The sequence below is a fragment of the Halteromyces radiatus genome (assembly GCF_025201355.1).
Source record: "Halteromyces radiatus strain CBS 162.75 chromosome Unknown BX664scaffold_5, whole genome shotgun sequence".
In the NCBI taxonomy this organism is placed as follows: domain Eukaryota; kingdom Fungi; phylum Mucoromycota; class Mucoromycetes; order Mucorales; family Cunninghamellaceae; genus Halteromyces; species Halteromyces radiatus.
This window is the reverse complement of record NW_026251691.1, coordinates 989,926-1,012,050: the sequence shown is the minus strand read 5'-3', so window position 1 is coordinate 1,012,050 and position 22,125 is coordinate 989,926. Positions and strand designations below refer to the sequence as shown.

Below are 22,125 nucleotides of genomic sequence, written 5' to 3'. Positions count from 1 at the left end.
GTACCAGCAACTGCAGCACCTGCTGTTCCTGCTGCTGCCGCTGTTCCTGCTGCTGCTGCTGTTCCTGTTGTTTTTTCTACAGAGGTAGCTTGTGTGGAGGATGGTTCTACTTTGGCTTCTTTTATCTCTTGTTTCACACCTTTTAATTTGTTGACACCTCGATGATACGTCGCTAAGAATTTGCCAAAGTTTTGTCCTTGATTCTTGGCCATAGCTAGTTCTTCTTCAATAAGTTGTCTTGATCCATCTCCATTGGCCATTGTTCCTGCTCCATAAGGAGATCCACCGATGACTTTTGTATTGTCGAATAATGCCTATGATTAAATATGATGATGATTGATCAGTATAAAATTTGAGAGTGTGATGCCTACTTCTTTTTTTTTTTTTAAAAAAAAAAAAAAAAAGGTATTACCGGATTAGGGTAGCCAAATGGAACAAAGTTGATACCATGATGTACTAAGTATGTCACCGAGGTTAATGCAGTTCTATAGGATAGTAAAGGAGATCAATTATTCTACATCATAATTATTTATATCCTTTTTTTTTGTGATTACGTTTCTTGTCCACCATGTGATGATGCTGTTGAGAAGAAAAAGCCTGCAAATTTTTGAGCTAATCCTCCTTTTACCCACAACTGATTGATTTCAATAGAAAATGATAAGATTATTAGCTTGATATGATCATCCTACTTGATTTCTTTTTTTTTTTATTTTTACATACACTGCCAGTTGCATCTAATAATCTATTCATAGTTCAATAAAATATTTATTAAAAAAAAAGATTATTGTTTGTGTATGTAAAGAAAAAGCTTACGTTTTTATTTGAGCTGGGACGAGTCCAAATCGTGTAGGAATACCTATATAAAAAAAAAAAAGAAGTACAAATGATTAATTTTTTTTTTTAAATAAAATCCATCACTTACCAAATAGAATACCATCAGCTTCAGCCAATTCAGCAGGAGTGATGATGGGAAGATCAGGTTTAGCAGGTGCATGCATTTTCTCTAAAATATCATTTGACAATGTTTCTTGAACTTGGAATATTTTAACGTTACATCCATTGGCAGATGCACCTATTTTTATTATGAAATCAAATTATATGAGTGGATTTCTTTTTTCTTTTTTTCTTTTTTTTTTTTGATAATCAGACCTTCAGCTATCTCTTTAGACAACTTATAAACATGATGATAAAGAGAATAAAGTACGATATATAAGTTTGGTTTTTGTTCTTCAGCCATAATTATTATTATCTGCGGGGAAACAAAGGAAAAAAAAAAAAAAGAAAGAGAAATGGGAAGGTGAAAGATAAAAAAAAAAAATAGTTTAAAGTAAATGGAATCTCATTTGAATTTTGTTTGTTAATCGTATCATCAAATTACACTTACAATGACATTTTTTTTTTTAAGATATAACAATAGAAAGAAATATCCTAGGAGAATTCATCCATGGAAGCAAAGCATATGCGGAAGATGGATTTTTCTTTTTCCCGTTACCAAATTTGGATGACCAAATAATAGGTGGGGTGGATATCAATAGATGTAACCAAGAATCATCAATATGAATGTTAATGTTTTCTTTTCTCATTAAAAAATAATAAAAAAAAATGAATCATTCTTTTTCTATTTGATGATTCATAAACTGTCATTTTTCTCCTTTACTACTTAGTATATATATATATATGTATAAAATGAACTTTTTGAGACAATAAGGAGCCCATCATTTACACTTGAGTTTGAACCAATCAAAATGCACGAATCATACAAATTGACTCTCCGTCTTGCAAGACATTTGTCATGATTTTCTTAAAATATTAGCGCCATGTGAAAAACAACAAAAAAAAAACATTTTCTTTTTTTTCTTTCCTTCTTTTTCTTCCTTTTTATTACTTTATCGTTTTGTTTTTATTATTTACTTCATTCATAAATATTTTATCTCTCCTCTCACTATACTACATTATTTTAAAGTAAATAAACGATGCCTTCTCCTCCTAAGCCTTGGGAAGTCAACAATGGAAATTCAACAAATACACCAGTGACCACTCCATCAGCTGCTATTGCCACTACAACAACAACAACTAATGACACAACTAATCCTCCTATTCCTGATCGTTCTTCTACAACTTCCATGACTACAATGAATAGACCTGGAGGTAAGAAATCATCTCATTAACTTCAATTTATTTAAATATTAACTATATTCATTTTTTTTTTTACTTATTTTTTTTATTTTATTTTTAGCTTACGGTACTACAGGTTACGGCACATCATATGGAACTAGTGGCTATGGTACAGGTTATGGTACTGGATATGGTACTACTGGATACTCAACTGGCTACGGTATGAGTGGCTACGGTTCTACATACGGTGGTTATGGTAGTCGATATGGTGGTTATGGTTCTACATATGGTGGTTATGGTTCATCTTATGGTATGGGTGGCTATGGTGGTGGTATGTACGGTGGCATGTATAACCGATTCGGGAATCGTATGGGTGGCATGTACGGTATGGGTGGACCTGAAGATCAACCTGGTTTGACACAACGTATGGAAATGGGTACTCGAGCAACATTTGAAGTTATTGAATCCATTGTAGGTGCCTTTGGTGGGTTTGCACAAATGTTGGATTCTACCTTTATGGCGACACACTCCAGTTTCATGGCTATGGTGGGTGTAGCTGAACAATTAGGTCATCTCAAGTCATATCTTGGTCAAGTATTCAGTGTCTTTGCTTTATATCGATTAGTCAAGAAACTATTCAACAAAATCACTGGCCGTGTGGAACCTGGTAAACCTATGGAAATGAATTTCAGCGAATTCCAACAATTTGAACAGTCTTCTTCGAATGCTGTTACTCCCAAGATGTCTCGCAAACCACTTCTTATGTTTATGATGATGGTGGTAGGTCTTCCTTACTTGATGCACAAATTGATTCAACGTATTTCATCCAACCAACAATTACAACAACAACATATGCAACAACAACAAATTCCTGGGATGCCAAATGGTATAGGTCAAATCGATCCGTCAAAGTTGGAATTTGCTAGGGCTACTTATGATTTTACAGCCGAATCACCTATGGAACTCAATTTGAAAAAGGGTGATATCGTAGCCATTATTTCCAAGATTGATCCAAATACGAATACAACTAGTCAATGGTGGCGTGGACGACTTCGTGATGGAACTATGGGTATGTTCCCTGCTAATTACGTAGAAATAGTACAAAAAGGACCAGCACAACAACAACCAATTGCCGCCATTGCTCCATCATCACCGGCAACAAATGTCCCTATTCCTAACCCTATTACTACCTCATCATAGTTATATTTATTCTTTTATATTCTTATTATCATACTGTTATTCCCCCACCTCTTTTATCATCTTTTTTTTTTATTTTCTTTACTCTTTCTCTCTTTTTTTTTTATTATTATTATTCTTATAGTTGGATATCTTTTCCTTTCTTAGTACCTTTTTTTTCTCTCCATCCTTACATATTCTCTCTCTCTTTCTTCCCTTCTTTGTATAATATATCAATAAACCATTTATCCTTCATTATGTTTTTTTTTTTTGTTCCAAAATGAGAATGACAAAATTGTGGGGTATACCTGATCAATTCAACTTACTCATCTCAATTTCTCCTCTATTAGTTTCAAGTCCGCTTCAGGTGAAAAGGCACTTCCAACTTGCTTTTCTTCATTTCTTTTTTTCTTCTTTCCTTTACTCTTTTTTTTTTTTAGTTTTGATCATCATGGATATTAATAAATTGTTTGATGTCAAGGATAAAGTTGTTCTTGTTACCGGTGGAGGTCGTGGGTAAGAACAAGTAACCTGATACCATCCTTACTCTTCTCAGTGTACTAACTTCTTCTATATTGACATGTTATTACTGAACCGTGTTGAAATAGGATCGGTCTTATGATTGCTACAGTAAGCGAACGGATGAAAACAATGATATAAAAATAAAAAAAAAGACAAATGACTTAATCTCTCTCTCTCTTGTTTGTATTACATTTAGGGTTTTGTTTCTGCTGGAGCCAAAGTGTATATCTCTTCACGAACAGCATCAGTCTGTGATAAAGTAAGCACAAAGATAAAGCTGATACAACAGGAAGGAAACTAACAAAAGCTTGAATAGGTTGCACGAGAATTGACTCAACAAGGACCTGGCCAATGTATCTCGATCCCTGCAGATCTGTCTTCTTTGGAAGAATGCCAACGATTGGCTCAAGAATTATCTAAGCATGAATCGTAAGTAAAATCACCAATGAATGAATAAATGATTTGACCCTTTTTTTTTTTGGTAATAATAGATTTGGATGTGCTCGTGAATAACAGTGGCACCAATTATAATGCTACCATTGAAGAATACCCTGATGACATGTTTGACAAAGTTCTCAACTTGAATTTGAAACGAATCTTTACTTTGACTCAAGCGTAAGTGATCTTAAAATCAACAAATGATTTGTATCATCATTTTTTTTTTACCTCACACCTTCATTATCATTTTTTTTAATATAGCTGTCTTCCATTATTAAAGTCAAATGCTACTGGTGATTCTCCTAGTCGTGTGATCAATATTGGATCAGTTGGTAAGTTCTACTAAAATAAAGAAAATAGTCCTTCATATGAAAGGTATATTGATTCCTTTTTTTTATATATATTAATACATGTGATGTAAAAAAAACAGATGGTATTAGACCACCTCCTCAAACCACATTTGCTTATTCTGCTTCCAAGGCTGGTCTCCATCATTTAACCAAACATATGGCTTCTCAATTAGGTGAAGAAAATATCTTATTCAATACAGTGGCTCCTGGTGCATTCCGATCCAAGATGATGAAGGCAACTTTAGATGCATTTGAAGAAGTGATCAAATCCAAAATCCCTCTAGGTCGGATTGGTGAACCTGAAGATATTGCTGGAACTGTCTTATACCTTTCTTCTCGCGCTGGTCAATATACTACTGGAGCTGTGATTGTGGTCGATGGTGGTGTCGTGGCCGGTGCCAAGTTGTGAATTCACTTTTTTTTTTTATTTATAGTTACTTGGTATTTATTTATTTTATTTTGATTTCATTTCAATAAAGAACAAAAGATGGCTTGGGACACTGGTTGTCTACGATATATTTGAAGTGTCAGTTTAAGATAAAGTATTGAAAAAAATAAATGTATATTTTATTTAAAATGAAATTTGAATAAAACTACAAAACAAACAAAACACTTTCTACTAATAAATAATACTACATACGACTAACGCCATATAGATTACCACCTTGGACTTCATGATTGTAAATTGCCGCCAAGCAAAAACCGATGACAGTACGTGTTTGAGTGGGAGAGATAATTCCATCATCCAATAGACGAGATGAAGTGTAATAAACGTCGGATTCGGCTTCAACAGACATTTGGAACATGGCTTTTCGTTCATTGGCTTGTTCTTCATCAATCTTTTTTCCCATTCTATATTATATTATTATTAAAAGGTGTGATTGAATAACAATGTAAAAGACTTTTTTTTTTTTTTTTTTTTTTTTTTTTTACCTTGCAGCACCTTGTCGCATTACAAGATCAAGTACACCTGTCAATTGTTCAGCACCCATCACAGAACAACGAGAGTTAGGCCAAGAGAATAAGAATCTATACAGGTAAAGAAAAAGAATAAGAAAAAAAGGTCAATACAAAAGAAAATAATATTCATCACATACCTAGGTTCGTAGGCACGACCACTCATGGCATAGTTACCAGCACCATAGGAAGCACCCATCATGATAGTGATTGCAGGTACCTTGGAGTTACTGACAGCATTGATGAATCTTGATCCAGCCTTGACAATGCCTTCTTCTTCATATCTCTTACCAACCATGAAACCAGTGATATTTTGTAAATAGATCAATGGTGTATTTCTTGAAACAAAAAAAAAAAAGAAAGTGAATAAAATGATTGATACATGTTGAAGAACTTACTTGATATTACATAATTGAATGAATTGAGTAGCTTTGTTTGATTCTTGAGTAAAGATAACATTGTTATTGGCAATAATACCGACAGGAATACCTTGAATAAAAGCCCATCCACAAACCAAATTAACACCATAATTAGGCTTGAAAGGAGTGAAACGAGATCCATCTACTATACGAATGATCACTTCAGTAGCATCAAAAGGAATCCGAATATTAGCAGAAACAATGCCTAACAATTCCTCTAAAAAAAAAAAAAAATAGGTAGTATTAATATCATAATCCTCATTACGTAATAAAGTTTTTTCAATGTATTTTACCAGGATCATAATAAGGTTCTTCATATTGACCAGAGATATGTCTAGGAGGGAGAGGACCTTTTTGTTCCCAATTGAGATTGGCCATCCATTCACGAGCTTTTCGGATACCATCATATTCATCGTTGGCTAATTGATCACTAACGCCAGATACACGAGAATGCATATCAGCACCACCCAAACTTTCAGCATCGGTGATTTCACCAGTAGCCATTTGTACCAAAGGAGGACCACCCAAGAACACTTGAGCTTGTTTCTATTTTTGATTGAATCTGTTAGCAAGTTTTTTTTTTATTATTGAAACTGGTTTACCTTGACCATGATCACATAATCACTCATACCAGGAGTATAAGCGCCACCAGCTGTAGAACTACCAAACACTACACAACAAGAAGGTATACCTGCCTTTGATCTTTATTTTTAAAATATATATATATATATATATAAATCAGTGGATTGCTATATACGATAAATCAATACTTAACTGTAATGCTTGATTACGAAAACCAGCACCACCACGATGGAAAACCTTGAATTGTTGTTGTAAATTGGCACCAGCAGATTGAACCAGTGTAACGGTAGGTAAACGATTTGCCATGGCGATTTGATGGACACGACCTGCCTTCAAAGCTGAAGTTTCATTCATAGCACCACCTGCCATAGTAGGTACATGAGCTGATACAACACAGAGTACACCACTATTCAAAAAAAAAAAAAAATATTGGGATAAAGGAATATATATATATATAAAAGTGAATTCTCTTTATTACCTAACAAGTCCAATACCAGTAACCACTGATCCACCTAAAGTCATATCATCTTGATCATAACCAGCTAAAGCAGCCAATTCTAAGAAAGGAGAATCTTCATCTAATAATAAATCCAATCGTTCTCTAGCTAAAAAAGAAAAGGATTAATAAAATTTTCGTGTTTGAGTCGGAGATGTTGAAGATAAAAGAAATAGTATAATGTATAATAGTTTTGTGGGGTAAAATATATATATATATATATATATATATATCATATGTACGTGTATATTATAGGAATGAAATATAAAAAGAATAAGATTTACCTGATAATTGACCGCGTTTTTTATGTAAAGCCAAACTTTTTGGTTTTCCTTCATTGGTAGCTTCTTGTAATCGTTCTTCAAGTTGATCAATGAGTTGTTTCCATTCTGTTACATTATTTTTGTATTCGGCTGTCGTCTTGACAATAACAGTAGGATGACGTTGAACAAGGTTATCTCGAGAAGTAAGAGTTGACATTGTATATATAAAAAAAAAAAAGAAAGAGTGAATGGTAATGAAATGTAAATAGGAAAAGGAAGGAAAAAAAGAGAAAACAAAAAAATTTAAAAGCATATGAAAAGTTTTTCGGACTTTTGTGTGGGGAACCCAAATTTGGAACTTTGAATTTTTGTCAGCAAAACGAAGGTCATACTGATGATCATCATACATAAAAGGATGGTTGGGGTAGAATTCTCTTTTACAAAAGAAATAGATTTTCTCTAAAGATTAATTTTTTTTTTTGTTTTTTTTTTTCTTTTTGTTTCCCACAACGTTAAAAGTATATCATTCAAAACTTGATTGTAGATCGGAGATCGTTGATTATGCATATTTTTTTCTTTTCTTTTTTTTTTTTCATCTTTTCTGTTTTAGATGTTCTCCATATTATTACACATTGATTCTTTTTTTTTTTTCATCTTTTCTGTTTTAGATGTTCTCCATATTATTACACATTGATTCTTTTTTTTTTTTTAAACAAGAAAGTAAACATCCGAAATTCAATCATTCCTATTATCATATATTGTGTTATGATGATTATTATTGTTCTTTTTTTTTCAGGTACAAGGATAGATTTATGCAAGAAGAAATAATTTTATTTCATTCATTTCTTTTTCTATATAAAATGGATTTTCAATTCAAACAAATTAAACAAAGTGATATTTAAACAAAGTGATTTTTCCTTTTTTATAAAGTGTAGCAAGAGTTATTTTTTTTTGTATGATAAAGAAGAAAAAAAAAAGAAAATAAAAAAAGTTACCACGGTGCAACGGAGACTGGAAAAAAAAAATTTTATCTCCTAAGGATTTGGTTGGTTACTTTTATCATATATTTCGCAACCTATAAATAATGACAGGTCGATGGGAGTCGGTGCTTTTTTTTTATTTTTTATTTTCTTTTCTTTTTTTTTTCGTATCAATATAATGAAAAAGGATAGTGACGAAGAAACTGAAGGAACAGAAACACCTAAATCTCATCAAAGTGTTACTTTTCAACCTAATATCACAATATCATCACCACCATCACCAAAGAAAAAACCTCATCGTCCAAAAACAAGTAGCTCATCATCATATGATCAACACTTTTTAAAACACCCATTAGCAACAGAAACAGTTTTTGACGAAACAGAAAAAACGGATACAGAAGAATTGGATGATGATACTATATCAGAAGAAGAAGAACAACAACAACTTTCTTCATTGGATATAGATCAACCAGGCAGGGAATTGGCAAGGGCTTCAATATCGCATGCTGATGCTAAGGATCGTCATGGGGAATTTCAAAATCTATTGGCAGAATCTGCTGCTCTTGTGGATCGAATGTTAGGAGACCCAAGAACCGCTATGGAACAACATGAAGCTCATTATCACGAACCATCATCTGATACTGATCCTTTTGTAGAAGATGTTAGTCATTTACCTTCCTATCTTACTCAAAAATCAACTCATTTATATCATCCTCCTCGACGTGGTGGAAGTGTATTAGGTAGTCTTATGAAATTGGAACATCAACGACAACTTCAAGTCCCACGCCCATCCCTTGTACAACAACAACCTGGGAAAATAGATCAACAAGAAATCAAAAAGAAGAAAAAAATAAAGAAGAAAGAAGTTGATGAAAAACGAATCAAGGTAAAAACAAAAAAAAAAAAAAAAAAAGGATAATAATGAAAAAAAAGAGAGAAAACTAAAAGAATTATCTTTTTTTTTTTTTTTGATGAAATAGAGACACAAGAAAAGCAAATCATTATACAACATGCCACAACATAGTTTGAGTGCCGATATGATCAAACGACCCAAACGACCCAAGATGGCCAGTAGCAATAGTTGGTTAACAGAAATGACAAGAACTCAACATCTTGTTCCTAGTCTGGATAAACGGAAAGCACAAACGAATGGTTCATCACGTCGATCCAGCAAAGATAGTACAATGACACGCGCGTCTCAATTCGAACCCATCAGCTTGGAAGATCGTATACGGATTACATTTGAAATCGCCAATATTTTACAGAAACAAACTTTTTTACGAAAACTCGTCAAATGTCTGATGCTCTATGGTTGTCCTGCTCATCGTTTGGAATACATTTTACGTACAGTATCGAAAACTCTTGGCGTGGAGGCAGAATATGTCTATTTACCCAACATCATGTTGATGAACTTTGTGGATCCTGATATGCATACGACAGAAACGCATTTTGTACGACAAACTCAAATGTTTGATATGCATAAGCTTGGTGAAATCTATCGATTGGAAAAATTGGTGGCTCATGGTGAAGTCAGCGTGGATGAAGCTTTGGAATTTATTGATAAGGTCACTATGGATCCTGATTTCTATCCATTTTGGATGGGTCCTTTTACCTATGCTTTGGCAAGTTTCTGTGGTTGCGTAATGTTTTATGGTGGTACTTGGCGTGAAGCTGGATTGGCATCTGCATTAGCTGGTAAAAAAAAAAAAAAAAAAAAAAAAATAGGACCAAAACACGAATGATATAAAATAATCCATATGATTGATTTTCTTTTTTATAGTGTTTTTTGCGATTTATGAACTCTTCAGTGGACGTCTGGTTAGTTTTCAACCTATTTACGAAATCACTTGTTGTATTATCGTTGGTTTTATCTCAAGAGCCGTAGGAAAATTCGGTTTTTGTTTTACACCTGTTGCTTTTGCTTCGTTCATCATCATCCTACCTGGGTATTCTATGACAATCTCGATCGTGGAATTAGTATCTCGACAACTCGTATGTGGCATTGTGCGGATGGTATATGCTATCATCTATTGTTTTCTTCTAGGATACGGGATTACCATGGGCTCCTCTCTTTACATCACCATTGATCCATCTGCTATGAACCAAAAGGACTCTTGTCAACGTACGGAAAAAGCATCCACTTGTTTGACCACGGTGCCCGAAGTCTTCTACTTTTTGACAGTGCCTTTATTTGCTATAACCTATTGTATTTATTTACGTGCAAGGATTCCTCGTTGGCCGGTGATGATCAGTGTCGGTATCATTGGATTTGTTGTCAATTGGGCATTGGCTTGTCGTGCAACATCACCTTCTCAAGTCTTACAAGTCGTACCGGCGTTTGCCATTGGTTTATTGGGAAATCTATATACCAAGTTTACACAAAAAATGTCATTTGATGCTGTCTTATTAGGGGTAAATTAGAAAAAAAAAGAGAAGATTTAAATTCGATTCTGAATCATCATCTTTTTTTTTTTTTTTTTTGTGGATTAGGTCTTTTATTTGGTCCCAGGAAGTTTAGGTCTAAAATCTGCTCTTGGGTTCTTTGGTGCTTCATCAGGGTCCGAATTTAGTAATCAAGGCGCTGGTTTTGCACTCTCCATGATCGAAGCTGCCATTGGGATCTCTATTGGATTATTTGTTGCCACTTTGATTGTATACCCTAGAGGTACTACACATACACCTCTCATGAATTTTTAGTTTTTGTTTTTTTTCTTTTTTTTTTTTACCCTTTTACTTTTATAGTTGTATTGTACTATTTTTTTTTTTTTGTTTTTGTTTTACCTCATGTATACACACACGCACGCATTCCTATTAATATATAATAAATTCCACTTTAGTCAACTACGGAAAAAAAAAAAAAAGATTGGATTACTCATACACTATTTACATCAGCTTCATGATTAAAGTCAAGAAATCATCAGTGCTGAGAGATTTGTCTCCTAAGATCGTAAATCAGGTAAATATTATCGTAAAGCGAATGCTGTATTAAGACACATAGCCACATATATCTATTGCGGATAGGTTTCTCTCTTCTTTTTTTCAATAAAGAATAAAAACTTTTTTTTTATTAACGATAATACGAATATATATATATATAATAGCTAATATACACAATACTATAATAGGATAAAAAGTCGATCAAACTAGGTTGGTATGTCCAGCATCACTCCTGTTCTTTATTGTTGTTGACGATTTGCCATGATATCATCCAACGCAGTCCAATTTGGTAGGTCATCACCATAGTACGCTGTAAGTGCCTTAAGATTTCCACGTAGATAATTACGTTCTATTTCACAAAACCGTCCATGACCCGCTAATAAAGCTAATTGATTGGGATTGGTATTTCTAGGTACAAAAAAGGCGACATTGGGTGTGATTTTTGCCGCAAGTTTGAAGATCGACATTCTATATAAGAATAGTGTCAATGACAATTTATATATAACAATTCTTTCTGCTTACCCATTTCCAGGCATCATAGTCTTGAGATTATACACTTTTTCTTGTAGATATGAAGGTCCACCCCAAGGAGGAGATAAAAATACAACATCAGCCTATTTAAATATAAGGAAGAAAAAGAATGTATTAGTCCTGTCCTTGGGTACCATCCTTTTTTTTTTTTTTAACCTTGAGAAAAGGAGCCAAATCATAAAAACTTCCCAAGATGAATTCAATTCTATCTTCTACTCCATAAATCTTGGCATTATGTTGAGCACACTTTAATTTGACAGGATCAATATCTATAGCAATAACTACAATAATAATAATAATAAAGAGTAAATAAACTGGATGAAGAAGTATCCCCGTTTCTTTGTATCTTCTTCTGTTTACCACGTTCACAGGTCAATGCGAATTGAATTGTGTTTCCGCCACAACCACAAAACGCATCGATAATGACATCAGATTGACACCTTTGAGCTATATGTCGAGCAATCGATTCTGGAGTAACCGAAAACCATCCCTCTACAATCATAACATTGTATAAAAAATCAACAACAATAAAAAGAAAAAATTAAAGAAGAAAATCTTACTTTTATATTACCTCGATCCATCAGAATACCATCATCGTATTTAGAGAAATAAGAATATCGTTGGTAGTAGTACCTAATAAAATTAAAAAATATAAGTACAATGATGATATTTTTTTTCTTTCAACAACTTACTTTTCCATATCCTTGGGCATTGTTTTTTGGGTATAAGATACAACAACATTATCAAAGACAATGCATTCAGGATCGGCTTTTTTGACACGTTTTGATCGTTTATTTCGAGATTTTGTTGGTTGAACCTGATCATAACCGGCATAAGCATCATAGGTGGATAATATACGTCTTTTCTTCAGTGAACTATCACTTCCTAGACTGGATGTTGTAGATGTAGAGGGGGTAGGTACGACTTCCAAAGCAAGAGTAGTGGAACTTGTCACTGGTGGTGTACTATTGATATCTAAACAAGTATCATGTTGATCCACAAGGTTATCCTGTTCTTCAAGTTCTGTTGTACTTAATAAGGCTGATATCGATGTATCTGATGGTATTGGTGAACCTGTTTCTTCGATCATAAGGATGGATATTGGTGGTATGGGATCATTATTTTCATTCTCGTCAGAAAGAGTTTGTCCAATTGTAGGAGATGGAGGTGATACTGTCATAGATGGTTGATTGTTGTCGTCAGTAGTCTGTTGATTATATATAATGGATTGAATGGATTTGAATAACCGTGTAAGCATAAATGATTCAAAGAAGGAAGAGAAGGGGAAATGAAAAAAAAAAAAAAAAAAGGAAAGGGGGGAGAAGGAAAATGACAGAGACGAGGAAGCAGTCCATACAAGAAAAAAAAATTCAATTTCCGGTTTGAGACAATAACCAAAAAGAGGAATAAACATACAAATCATTGTAGACGATGAATGATAGTAAATGCAAATATATATATATATATATATATATTGCATAAAAATAAATTTTTCAAATGATGAAGTAACAAATATATATATATATATATATAATAAATTTTAAAAATCAGAATAATCAATATTTGTTGGTTGGTTTCTTCATATTGGATATCTCCTAGGGATTAAATTCATGTTTTTGATATATAAAAAGAGGAAATTTCCTTTTTTTTTTTTTCTCTTTCTCTCTCTCTTTTTTTTTTTTTTTTAATTCCATTCAATAATATCATCATGACAGCCACTGTTTATATTGTTCTTTACTCTTTGTATCATCATGTTTACAAATTGGCATTAGAAATACAAAAAGGACTAGAAAAATCAGGCGTAAATGTAAAGGTTTTTCAAGGTAAATAAATAAATAATAATAATAAAAGAAGAAGAATCATAATGAATAATGTTTTTAATATAGTGGAAGAAACTTTATCTGATGAAATATTACAAAAGATGCATGCACCTAAACGTCCTGATTTACCTATTGTTACTGTGGATAATCTTACTGAACCAGATGGTATCATTTTTGGTATTCCCACTAGGTAAAAAAAAAAAAAAAGTATATGTATATATAAAAAGTTTTATTCTTACTCCGATTGCATGAATTTATATATTAAGATTTGGTACAATGCCTGCTCAACTTAAGACACTCCTTGATGCTACTGGAAGTAAGTTATTAATAAATAAAATAAAAAAAGAATAACATTTATTTATATATTATTATTATTTTTATTATTTTTATGATCGATGAATTAGAACTTTGGGCTACTGGAGCACTTGCAGGTAAATTTGCAGGTACCTTCTTTAGTACAGCATCACAACATGGAGGTCAAGAAACTACTGCTTTGACACTTGTCACTTATTTTACTCATCAAGGAATGATTTATGTTCCATTTGGTTATGCTAATCCTGTAAGTTTTTTAAATGTGATGAAATAAGATGATTCATTGATTTTCTTTTTTTTTATTTTTATTATTATTTAGCATTTATTCGATAATACAGAAGTGATTGGTGGAAGTGCATATGGTGCAGGAGCAATTACTAATGGAGATGGATCTAGAGATGTATCTGATAAAGAAAGAGAGATTGCAAGAAATCAAGGTGAAAACTTTGGTAAAGTTGTATCTACTTTTGTTGCAGGGAAGAATTAACAAAAAAAAAAAGAAATCATCTATATTTTAATTAATAAAGAAAATTAATTTTATTTAAGAAGATGACCTTGATCATTTGTTCTATGTTAATATTTATTAATTTTATGTTTTATATGGCTCATACATCGGTTGATTTGTCAGATGGTTGTTCATTACACCAGATACAAAAATGAAAGTCTGAACAGACTCCGCCATTTTTTTTTTTTTTTTTTTTTTTTTTGGTTCCTTTCTTCTTTGTTTCATTTAGTTTTATTAGAATGATTTTTTAGTGTATTATTATTCTATAAACTACCAATTGATACCTTTACTTTATGCCTACTTCATCCTTCTCTGCAAAACCACTTCCTAATTTACCAGCAAAAACAACTCTTGTTCAGTCACACCAACACAATGTAGTCAAGGATTCATCTACCCCTTGGTTGTTGGATGATGAGGCAAAGATTCATCTTTGGAAACTTATTCATACTTGGTTACGTCACGAACAACTTCAAGTTAAATGGGCTACTGTTATTAACGATATTTTGATGCGTGTACTTCAAACAACAAGTACTAAGGGTCAACCTTTGGAAATATACCTCCAGATCTTTGAAACTGGTTCTGCATCTCACTCGAAATATTTACCTAGTATTTCTCATGGTACTCCTCTACAGTCTCTTACAGGTAATCTCCCAAATATATATATATATATATATATATATATATAAAGATTATATTAAACTTCCTTTATTTTACCATTAGAATTACCTATACCTGGTGTATATGGTGGAACTATACGACTCTATGGCGTTCAAGTAGCTCTTCAAAATAAATTGGTGGATATATTGGCTGTCTCTATTTATACATTATATTCTTTACAACTGGAAGCTGTTTTAATGAAAGATCATCACATGACATTTTCAACTGCTTTACATCAACAACATACTCGGAAACAACACGCGACAATGAACTCGGAAACAGAAAATCCTCCCTGGAAATATGGCTTATTGGGTTGGATATTAGGCAAGCGAAATGACAAGAGGACAACTAAAGATATGGATCAACTTGTGGAAACATCAACATCTATTGATTTGTCACCATCATTACTGAAGACAAACAGTATACCAAAACGACGACTTTCTATGCATCCATTGAAGAGCTTTTCAAGAAAACAAATTGACAATAACACCTTCAAACAATCCTCCTCATCAAATATTGTAGATTCTCATCATTACAAAAATATACGGCTGTCTTTGGAACATGCTATGATTTCTACTTCACCTTCCTGTCGATTTGATGTTCCGTCTATTATCAACATTTTGGAAAAAGAAGAAGAGAATGTGGATACTATGAAGACTATCACCATTGTCGGTCAACAACAACAATATCATCATTATCAGCAGGAAATCAACCGACAAAAACAACGTTCTAGTGATCAACCGTTAAGAAACAAACTTACTTCACTGGCACGAAGGTCATCTTCTTTTTTATCTCTTGGTCTAGCTACAGAACAACTCAAAGGTTCCATTCCAAATATAACTATCACTTTACCACAATCAATTACAGCCTATTCTATGCTACGAATACCTATTCAGGTTCTCGATGATACCAGTAAGATGGGTTTGGACCTTCTTTGCCTTGATACAACTACCATAGAAGCCTTTATTCAACATCAGAATCTTGTGATCTATTATACTTCTCATCCTATTGGATGTCCTGAACGACCTTGCCTTGGCCCTACACTTTGTACAATTCAATACTTTCGATATAATGATAGTTTACCGTATTCTGATCAAACTCTGGGGATGATATTGGAAAAATGGCTAGAACAACGCGATAGTCCCTGCAAATCTCGTATCGAACAACAGAACATTACTTGTAATGGGTATACAAAAAATGGACATGGATCATCACATTCTCTGGAAAATCAACAACAACGATCCATAGTGGAACAACAGGATCAGAAGCCAGTCAAATCGGATATTGCTAGTACGGACGGAACAGTACCAACATCATCATCATCATCATCATCACATGCTCAACACCAACGGCGACAAATTAATACCAAAATGACGATACAAGGCTGCAATCAACCATTGAAAGATCACACACTTTGTTTCAGTAATGGATCACATCGTATTAATGTTTATTTTGTTACTTCAACATCAACAAACTTATCATCAGCAACAACAACAACAACAAATGAAGATGGTAGCTCTTTGGCATGCTGGCTATACTGTACAATTTGTGATGTACGAACACCATTAAAACGGTTGTCTGCTGGCACACATCAATTTTCCTTTGGCAAATACTTGGAACTCTGTCTTTACAGCACTCGGTTTACTGGATCACGACAAGATTTATGTGAACATGTCTTGACAAATCCTACATCTGTCGCACGCTGCTTTGGAAGGGTTACCGAAAACCGTCAGCAAGGAATGGATCATCACATAACAATAACCACTGAAATCAGATTTATCAAGGAAGATATCAATGTTTATACACTCCGGGGATCACCTTTACAAATTGCACCACGAACAACTTCGACATCAGCTACAGCAATAGTTATTGATTTTTATCCACGTATCAGCAGACTAACCATGGAAAAATGGAAGATGAAGGAAGGAAGGCTAGTAGATGACCTATTTAGAAAAATACGACAACATCTTTCCTATCTTCAAGATCATTTACTGAATGGAAAATCTGATTCTGAAATCTCATCATGGCGCGCAACTTTGGATTCTGATCACGAGCAGCTCACATCCATATTGAAAAACTGCTCTAGCCAAGGAAACGACGGCAACCTCAATGATTTTCGGCGATTTTTCACCTTGAAAGCTTCAATGATCATTGACAATTTGAACGAATGGCAACTAAGACGATGGCTTAAATCACCTCAACAGTATCCAGAAGAAAAACATCAACAACAATTGAATATTGCTTTTACTTGGAATGAACGACCGGATTATATGAACTCGGACATGAATCAAACTATCCATTGCTTTCCTGATTCTGCTATTATGGTACGTGAATTGGAACCTACATCGATTATTGCCTATACTTTGAGGTACAAAAATAAATAAAAAAAAAGAAAAAGAAAAAGAAAAGAAAAGAAAGACTGGCTTATGATTTTTTTTTTTTATCTAGCTCCAACGAATACGTTGAAGAATTGATATATGAACGAACACTGATGACGAACGACTTGGATGATAATCCAGTAACAACAATATCAACAAAAACAGCGCCAGTATCGTTTGAAAAACCAGCAGCAGCACCACCTCCAGCAACATTATCAACAAAAACCAGTAGTGATGGAAGCAACGGTAGTGATGCAACACAAGTAGTGGATGGTTATTACTCGTCTGTGGAAAGAAAATATATTGCGCCAGCGACAGGAGCAGCAACAGAAACGGCATCTTTCCGAACTATGGTAATGGAGACCGTCAAGGGCAATGTCAGCGATATGGAACAACACTCCAAACGTTTATCTCAAATGAAACAGCGTTGGCGACAACCAGCAGTACCTCCACTTTCTCCACCTTTATCTCCCTCTCTCGGTAAAGTACGAATAGAACATTCAACAGAACATGATTTCGATCTGACACCATATCAAGCTACCAAAGATATCAAAGAATCTACCTTTTATCAAGGTCCTCCTCTTTCAACGACATCTGGTAATGAAGATGGCTCTGCTTCATCCATCACAACAAATCCTGGTCCTACTTTGACATCTTCTATGGAAGATCCATCTAAAATAATTAGCCCACATATCAAACATCGTAAGTTGGAAAAATAAAAAGGAAAAAGAAAAAAGCAGGAAGTAAAATATATTTATCATTCTTGTTGTTCTCTGTAGGATTTGTGCATGGTAAAATGGAATTCACATGTATTGTTTATTATGCCAGTGAATTTGAAACTTTAAGACGATCTTGTGATGTGGACCAATTGATGATTGAATCCTTGGGACGATGCCAAAATTGGTCGACTACAGGTGGCAAAAGCAAAAGTCGTTTTTACAAGACACAAGGTAAAATAAAAAAAAGAAAATTATTCGTTCGTCTTATACTCAATCAAATATCTTTTTTTTTTTTTTTGGTATTCTTTAGATGATCGATTTGTTATCAAGGAAATGGTGAACAGCTGGAATATTGCTGAAAAGGATGCCTTTTTACGTTTTGCACCAAAATATTTTGATTATATCAAGGAAACAATCGATGTAAGTAAATATATGAGGTATAACATTGATAGATACATCTATTTATCTTTTTTTTTTTATTATTTTTATTATTATGTATCGAAAGACGCCTAGTATTCTTGCCAAGATCTTTGGTTTTTATACTGTCCAGATGCGAACAATGGATGACAAGAAACAAGTCTTGAATATAGATGTAATTGTGATGGAACAACTTTTTTATGGACAATCTATTTCCAAGGTATATATCATTAAAGTACTTATTATTTATTTAATTGTTTTCTCTAACTAACTTTCTATATTATAGATATTTGATTTCAAAGGAATTCCTGATCGACAAGTGGATGAAGAAAGAAGAAGTCAACCGGATGTTACTTTATGGGATGGTGATTGGCGAGAAGGTAAAGGATGAAAGTAGAATATTACCTTCAAAACATTATGATCAAAATTAACCTATTTGCTTTTTCTTTGTATTTTTTTTTATTAAAAAGGATATCGTATGGGGTATGTGACTCATGAACAATCAAGAGAATGGGTTCAAACAGCTATTGAACGTGATACTCAGTTTCTTTCCAATGGTAACATCATGGATTATTCTCTTTTGGTTGGTGTGGATAAAATAAAGAAAGAGTTGACCGTTGGTATTGTCGGTAAATATTTTTTTTTTTTTTAAAAAAAAAAAAGAATGTTCGTTTAAAAATAATGATTTACTTTCATTAGATTTTATCGGTGCTTATACTTGGTACAAGAAAATCGAATCAAAAAGCAAATCTACCATTCATCGAAATCGTGAAGTCACAGTCCTACCTCCTGATCAATATCGTTTACGATTCTGTAGAGAAGTTTTTGATTACTTTATTCCAGTAGCCGGTAATCTATGACCTCTTTTTTTTTTTTTTTTTTAATTATCTTTACTCTTTTACTAAACTCTTTCCTTATATAGGCAAATTTGACAAGATCAGATGCGAACAAACAAGTTCAAGTGCATGGATGAAATGATGTCTGAATAGATTCTATTTAATTATTATTATTGTTATCATTAATTGTTATAGTGTATACCCTACTTCATTTCATTCAATTCGTACTGTAGTTCATTTTTATAATAAACTATTTGTTTATATATATATTCTCTCTTTGGATATAATAAAATAAATGATGATAGTACAGTATAATATATCAAGAGAGATTGATGATTTCTATGAAACTTACAGAATGATGTATCTTACTGTGTTTCTATGATGATGATGATACTGCGAGCAAACAAAGACCGAATTATGGAACACTATGATAACAACAACAACAACGATGAAGATGATGATGAACTTGGATATGGCTTTATTAAAGAATAATATAACATATAGATAAACAACTACTACTAGAACTAATGTTAACTATAAATAAAATAAAAAAAAATAAGAGCCATATCAAAGAGAAACCAAAAAAAAAAAGAGGACCATCAAAAGAAAAAGTATTTCCTCACCACCTTTACTTTCCAATCACATGTTGATCCAGTGGAATCCATTTCGTAATTTCAGTTGTTGAACCATCTATCACAAAAAAAAAAAAAAAAGATAGTAAAAGCGATATCGATGATGATATTTGGAGGCAAGGTTGATACATGATGATATGATTGTTGACCGTAGATAAATAGCAAACAAACTAAATAAATAAATAAAGAGGTATTTAGCTTTCAACCACAATTTTTATTCATAACATCCATTTATTTTGATTACCTTGTTTCGTTAAACCTGATTGAAACATTAACTATTCCAATTTGATCACTTTTGCAGTCGGTTCCATAAGTCATTCTATTAGAAAAAAAAAAAAAAAAAGGTAGCATTCATTATACTTTTCAATCAAAGATCCACCAACATAAAAATAAGGAATCTATATCATCATTCATTGCATTTCCTATTCTTATTGTCCAAGATTTGACATATATAAAGTTGCAACTTTCATTTTCATTTATTCGTGTATACATTCTTGAACCGATAAAGTTGAATCGCTAAACAAGGGCCAGTTAAAAAAAAAAAAAAAAACCAACTGTTTTTGTTAATCTTCTTATTCTTTTCTACTTATTAGTGAGCATTATCAAAATAGATCAAAGAAGAAGGACGTAGTATATAAAATAAAATAAACAAAAAAAGTAAAATAAAATAAAAAAAAAGGATAAAATAAAAAAAAAAGATAAAATAAAAAAAAAAGATAAAATAAAAAAAAAAGATAAAATAAAAAAAAAAGATAAAATAAAAAAGAAAAGTAAAATAAAATAAAAAAAAGTAAAATAAAATAAAAAAAAAAACGATAAAATAAAAAAAAAGTAAAATAAAATAAAAAAAAGATAAAATAAAAAAAAAGTAAAATAAAATAAAAAAAAAGTTAAAATAAAATAAAAAAAAAAAGTAGACGTGTGGGCGGAAAAAAGTGAATAAAAGGAGAAGCGTAAACCAAATGTAAAAATTTAAATCCGCGTTCCTCCATTGAATCTCTCTTTTTGAAGTGAAGTCAATAGAAGTAGATGTTTACTGTTTTAATGATGTAAAATATTTCATCAATCGCATGACTTGATGATTTTTAAAAAAAAAAAAAAAAAAAAAGAAAGAAAAAAGGGTTATATAGTGATTGATAAGGGGACAAGGTGTTGGTCTCAAAAAGGAAAAATTACTAAACTACCCAGACCAAAGAAGGAAATGACCGACATAAAATAACCAAATATGGAATAAATTCCAAAAAAGGAAGGAAGAGACATATAATGTACTGAACGGTCTAACTTCTTGTCCTTGGCTTCTTGGTTTAGTGGTATAATTCTCGCTTAGGGTGCGAGAGGTCCCGGGTTCGATTCCCGGAGAAGCCCTTTGTTTTTTATTTTTTACAAAAAACGTTTGACGGATTGTAAATATAGTAGCCAATCATTTTTTTTATATTGTTAAGTGTTAAAGTGATTTTTTGGTTCAAATGGCCAAAGTTGAAAAAGTAATTCGGATGATTGAAAGATAATAAGTTAAATAGTGAGCACCAGTACTTGATTACGCAGGCACACGTATAGTATGTGTAGTGATTCATTATATTAGTTGCTATGGAACGTTTATGCATTGATACTGTATATTTCTTTCTTGATAGTATCAAAAGATCATGAGCATAATAACTTTCAAAGTCCGTACTTTTATTTTTTTTTATTTTTTTTATTTTTTAGATATGCGATAATTTTTTTTTTTTATTATTTCTTTCCTTTCTTTATAATAATTTTAGTTATAGTATATCAATTAGTAGCCTTTAGTAGTTATATTTTTATTTAATAAAACTTTTTATTTTTATTCCAATTACTTTGTTACATGTCAATGTAATTGATTCCATCTTTAGATGTATTTTTTTTTTTATTCTTTATTTGTGAATGCATTCTTTAGTTTTATTTTACGCATATCGTTATGGAATACGCTGATATGACAAGTTGTCATGGAATATGGGTTACGTATAGCATGTTAAAACAAAAGTTATAAAAATAATTTAAAAGTTTTTTTTTTCTTCTCCATTTTTTTTTTTCATGTGTTTTTTTAACTTTTTTTTTTCTTTTC

General features: G+C 32.4%; 8 protein-coding genes and 1 non-coding gene across 9 annotated transcripts; 6 read left to right on the top strand and 3 right to left on the bottom strand.

Moving 5' to 3' along the window:
* Positions 1 to 149: 149 nt before the first annotated feature.
* On the bottom strand, positions 150 to 1,219 carry BX664DRAFT_240338 (NAD(P)H:quinone oxidoreductase, type IV; the record flags this gene model as incomplete). The annotated part of the gene is made up of 7 exons (XM_051540222.1): positions 150 to 314; positions 413 to 485; positions 555 to 634; positions 721 to 742; positions 814 to 856; positions 923 to 1,072; positions 1,150 to 1,219. Coding segments are annotated over 7 exons (603 nt in total), but the record flags the coding sequence as incomplete, so codon positions are not given.
* Positions 1,220 to 1,848: 629 nt separating this feature from the next.
* On the top strand, positions 1,849 to 3,485 carry BX664DRAFT_335640 (Peroxin 13, N-terminal region-domain-containing protein). Its single transcript, XM_051545939.1, has 2 exons — positions 1,849 to 2,148; positions 2,237 to 3,485. The coding sequence occupies exons 1-2, from the start codon at positions 1,974 to 1,976 to the stop codon at positions 3,313 to 3,315; spliced, it is 1,254 nt and encodes a 417-aa protein (XP_051399028.1). The 5' UTR covers positions 1,849 to 1,973; the 3' UTR covers positions 3,316 to 3,485.
* A 257-nt stretch (positions 3,486 to 3,742) lies between these two features.
* Positions 3,743 to 5,010, top strand: BX664DRAFT_350780 (uncharacterized protein; the record flags this gene model as incomplete). Its single annotated transcript, XM_051547637.1, has 7 exons — positions 3,743 to 3,807; positions 3,900 to 3,921; positions 4,010 to 4,072; positions 4,155 to 4,242; positions 4,305 to 4,428; positions 4,513 to 4,583; positions 4,682 to 5,010. 7 exons carry the CDS (start codon positions 3,743 to 3,745, stop codon positions 5,008 to 5,010), a joined length of 762 nt encoding a protein of 253 aa, XP_051399027.1.
* Positions 5,011 to 5,213: 203 nt separating this feature from the next.
* Positions 5,214 to 7,579, bottom strand: BX664DRAFT_335635 (carboxyl transferase). Its single transcript, XM_051545938.1, has 9 exons — positions 7,340 to 7,579; positions 7,038 to 7,164; positions 6,753 to 6,965; positions 6,580 to 6,679; positions 6,271 to 6,523; positions 5,957 to 6,194; positions 5,699 to 5,896; positions 5,535 to 5,630; positions 5,214 to 5,453 (listed from the first exon to the last, which is right to left on the bottom strand). Exons 1-9 carry the CDS (start codon positions 7,533 to 7,535, stop codon positions 5,234 to 5,236), a joined length of 1,641 nt encoding a protein of 546 aa, XP_051399026.1. The 5' UTR covers positions 7,536 to 7,579; the 3' UTR covers positions 5,214 to 5,233.
* Positions 7,580 to 8,464: 885 nt separating this feature from the next.
* BX664DRAFT_282229 (uncharacterized protein) lies at positions 8,465 to 11,022 on the top strand. The gene is made up of 4 exons (XM_051541554.1): positions 8,465 to 9,184; positions 9,279 to 9,993; positions 10,079 to 10,710; positions 10,789 to 11,022. Exons 1-4 carry the CDS (start codon positions 8,477 to 8,479, stop codon positions 10,993 to 10,995), a joined length of 2,262 nt encoding a protein of 753 aa, XP_051399025.1. The 5' UTR covers positions 8,465 to 8,476; the 3' UTR covers positions 10,996 to 11,022.
* Positions 11,023 to 11,398: 376 nt separating this feature from the next.
* BX664DRAFT_335633 (RNA cap guanine-N2 methyltransferase-domain-containing protein) lies at positions 11,399 to 13,066 on the bottom strand. The gene is made up of 6 exons (XM_051545937.1): positions 12,459 to 13,066; positions 12,338 to 12,399; positions 12,127 to 12,258; positions 11,923 to 12,047; positions 11,758 to 11,849; positions 11,399 to 11,703 (listed from the first exon to the last, which is right to left on the bottom strand). Exons 1-6 carry the CDS (start codon positions 13,022 to 13,024, stop codon positions 11,475 to 11,477), a joined length of 1,206 nt encoding a protein of 401 aa, XP_051399024.1. The 5' UTR covers positions 13,025 to 13,066; the 3' UTR covers positions 11,399 to 11,474.
* A 408-nt stretch (positions 13,067 to 13,474) lies between these two features.
* On the top strand, positions 13,475 to 14,385 carry BX664DRAFT_386784 (NAD(P)H:quinone oxidoreductase, type IV; the record flags this gene model as incomplete). Its single annotated transcript, XM_051549347.1, has 5 exons — positions 13,475 to 13,589; positions 13,653 to 13,776; positions 13,853 to 13,902; positions 13,991 to 14,145; positions 14,218 to 14,385. 5 exons carry the CDS (start codon positions 13,475 to 13,477, stop codon positions 14,383 to 14,385), a joined length of 612 nt encoding a protein of 203 aa, XP_051399023.1.
* Positions 14,386 to 18,490: 4,105 nt separating this feature from the next.
* BX664DRAFT_264746 (uncharacterized protein) lies at positions 18,491 to 19,434 on the top strand (the record flags this gene model as incomplete). The annotated part of the gene is made up of 5 exons (XM_051540828.1): positions 18,491 to 18,577; positions 18,663 to 18,794; positions 18,861 to 18,954; positions 19,045 to 19,203; positions 19,274 to 19,434. 5 exons carry the CDS (start codon positions 18,491 to 18,493, stop codon positions 19,432 to 19,434), a joined length of 633 nt encoding a protein of 210 aa, XP_051399022.1.
* A 1,901-nt stretch (positions 19,435 to 21,335) lies between these two features.
* Positions 21,336 to 21,407, top strand: BX664DRAFT_t87. The gene has a single exon. It is a non-coding gene; the product is annotated as a tRNA-Pro (tRNA).
* The last annotated feature ends 718 nt before the right edge of the window (positions 21,408 to 22,125 follow it).